General features: G+C 41.1%; 1 protein-coding gene across 1 annotated transcript; it reads left to right on the forward strand.

Moving 5' to 3' along the window:
- Window positions 1–1,414: 1,414 nt before the first annotated feature.
- LOC125662277 (uncharacterized) lies at window positions 1,415–2,863 on the forward strand. Its single transcript, XM_048894446.2, has one exon. It carries the CDS (start codon window positions 1,415–1,417, stop codon window positions 2,861–2,863), a length of 1,449 nt encoding a protein of 482 aa, XP_048750403.2.

The raw sequence follows: 2,863 nt of genomic DNA on the forward strand, positions 1-2,863 counted from the left end.
CTAAAGAACCTCACTGCTCAATGGCCATAAGCGCCGAGCACAGGCCTAAATTTGAAGCCCTTCACCGGTCTTGGTGACGTCTCCATATGAGTGAAAATTTTTCGAGCGAGACGTTAAGCAAGATACAATCAATCATCATCAACGTCGGAGAACGGTCTAAATTGCTTTGAGTATTATTGCGACTTCTGGAAATTAAAAGTCAACGCAAAGAAAACTAAAATTATGATGTTTGGCATGGGACATACAAATAAGAGTTACCCCTCCTTCTCATATGGTGGTTTTAATTTAGAAGTTGTAGACAGTTTCAAATATCTTGGTGTAACATTTACAAATTCCGGAAATTTAAAAATTAATACAAGAGGTACTGTGAGCAATGCGCACTAAGAATACCCCCCGCTTACCCCAATCTCCCAAAGGGTGTTGGTAATAGGTAAAACTTCAGTATTCTGATCCAAAAGGTATCTAGGAACACAGCATCTCCATGCGATGAAAAAAGCCATTAAAGAATTTATATGGAAACCATATTGCTACTTCGATGTCCAGTGCGCGTGACCTTTGACCTTTTGACCCCAAAATCGATAGGGAACATCTTCATCCCATGGGTATTCCATATGTATGATATGGTGACTGTAGGTGGAAAGGATAGCGCTTTAGAGCCCGGAAACCATATTGCTACTTCAATGTCCAGTGCGCTTGACCTTTGACCCCAAAATCGATAGGGATCATCATCCCATGGGTAGTCCATATGTATGATATGTTGACTGTAGGTGGAAAGGATAACGCTTTAGAGCCCGGAAACCATATTGCTACTTCGATGTCCAGTGCGCTTGACCTTTGGACCCCAAAATCGATAGGGAACATCTTCAGCCCATGGTTAGTCCATATATATGATATGGTGACGGTAGGTGGAAAGGATAATGCTTTAGAGCCCGGAAACCATTGCGTCTACAGACGGACGGACAGACGGACAACCCGATTCCAGTATAACCCCCCCCCCCCAACTTGTTGCGGGGGGGGGGTATAATAAAAGAAAGATTTGATAAAGCTACAAGAGCATGCAATGTTTAACGTCATCGCAAAATGTAAAGAACACAGCTTATCTATGGATTGACAGTTAGACCTACTTGACAAAATAATACAACCAATATTATTATACAGATACGAGATGTGGGGTTTCACAAAACATATTTATTGAAAAATTGCATTTAAGTATAAGTTAGAGTATATTAAGTGAAATCTTAATGGATAAGAAGGGGCGGAGCGAACGTTAGTGAGCGAGCCCCTTCTTATCCAATAAGATTTCACTTAATATACTCTAACTGGCTTAGAATGTAACATAGTTTTTCATTGGCTGGGAACGATAGGCGCAATTTGACGTCATATAACGTGTATCAGAAGTGCCCGCCACGTTACAATGGCCGGAACATTCAGTGTTGGTCTGGAAGATTTCCTCAGCGATGAGAAAGAAAACATTACTTTGTCTCAGTTGTTGGACATTCCTACACAACAGCTCGTTGTAGAAGAAGTTAAGCCGCCCGCAAATAATCGATTTGCAACGCCTGTGACAGGAAATGAAATTAAAGTACAGCAAGAGCAGGCTATTCCAAAGAAAACGCGGGAGGCCAACCACTGGTCGTATGGTGTATGGACTGCATGGGTTAGATACCGTAATACAAGACCAGAGACAACTTTAGAATCCGGTGGCTCTAATATTCCGGAGGACATATGTCAGTTGAGTAATGAAAGTTTGAATTTTTGGCTTCAGCGTTTCGTCGTTGAAATTCGCAGACAGGATGGGACTAATTACCCCCCTAATACGCTTACTCAGATTATATCTGGATTACAGAGATATTTGCGCAACAATTGTACAGGTAGGATTATTAATTTTTTCAAAGATAATGACTTGGATTTTGTCGAACTGAGAAGAACATTAGATGGCCGAATGAAGTATTTAACAAGTCAAGGAATAGGGATTGAAAAGAAACGTTGTGATCCGGTCACTGTAAAAGACGAAATCAAAATGTGGGATACCGGTGTGTTTTCGCTCGATACCGCTTCAGGACTGAGTAATGCCGTATTTTTCTACAATGGTAAGACTTTTGGATTTCGCGGGATGGAACAACACAAAAGCTGTGCTGCCGAGCAGTTTGAAATTGGATTTGACCATGAGAACGATCGTAAGTACGTTAAATACACCCCGCGTGTGACCAAAAACGTTCAAGGAGGTTTAAAGCATCGAAAAATTGAGATAAAACCTATCATTCAATATGATGATCCAGAAAATCCACGCTGCCTTGTAAAGATTTACGAGAAGTATCTATCTTTGATTCCTCGAACAGGACACCTCTACCGGAAGCCGTTAGAAACTGTATCTTCATATGGTCCAAAATTTGGTGCTAATGCTATACCGATCAACCAGATGTCTCAAATGTTTAAACGGTTCTATGCAGAAGCAGGTATTGACACTGCCGGAAGAAATATTTCGAACCATTCGGGACGTGTAACCTGTTGTACTCGACTTTACAACGAAGGATTTTCCGACAAAGCTGTGACAAGTCGTAGTAGTCATCGCAGTAATGCCGTACATACTTATCAGAGGGAGCAGTTTAAGATTCTCAATGACATAAGTAACACTCTAGGAGCTCCGGCTCCTATTTCGACTCCTACTACGACTTTTACTACTGTGAAGTGCGAATCAAACATGGAAAAAGGTGCTATTATTAACCCACCCGCGGTTAATTGTGAAACCTCGAAACAAGTTGGAATCCAGGCTTCGACAGGAATCTTGAAAATAGAAGTGCCAGAAAATGTCGGGAAAATCATCATAGTTAAAGGTGAAAAGAAGATGGATTTGGAAATTTAA

Source organism: Ostrea edulis, chromosome 8 (assembly GCF_947568905.1).
Source record: "Ostrea edulis chromosome 8, xbOstEdul1.1, whole genome shotgun sequence".
NCBI lineage: Eukaryota > Metazoa > Mollusca > Bivalvia > Ostreida > Ostreidae > Ostrea > Ostrea edulis.

What these genes read in the sequence shown, in the direction of transcription:
- LOC125662277 (XM_048894446.2), top strand. Translation starts at nt 1,415, where the DNA reads ATGGCCGGAACATTCAGTGTTGGTCTGGAAGATTTCCTCAGCGATGAG.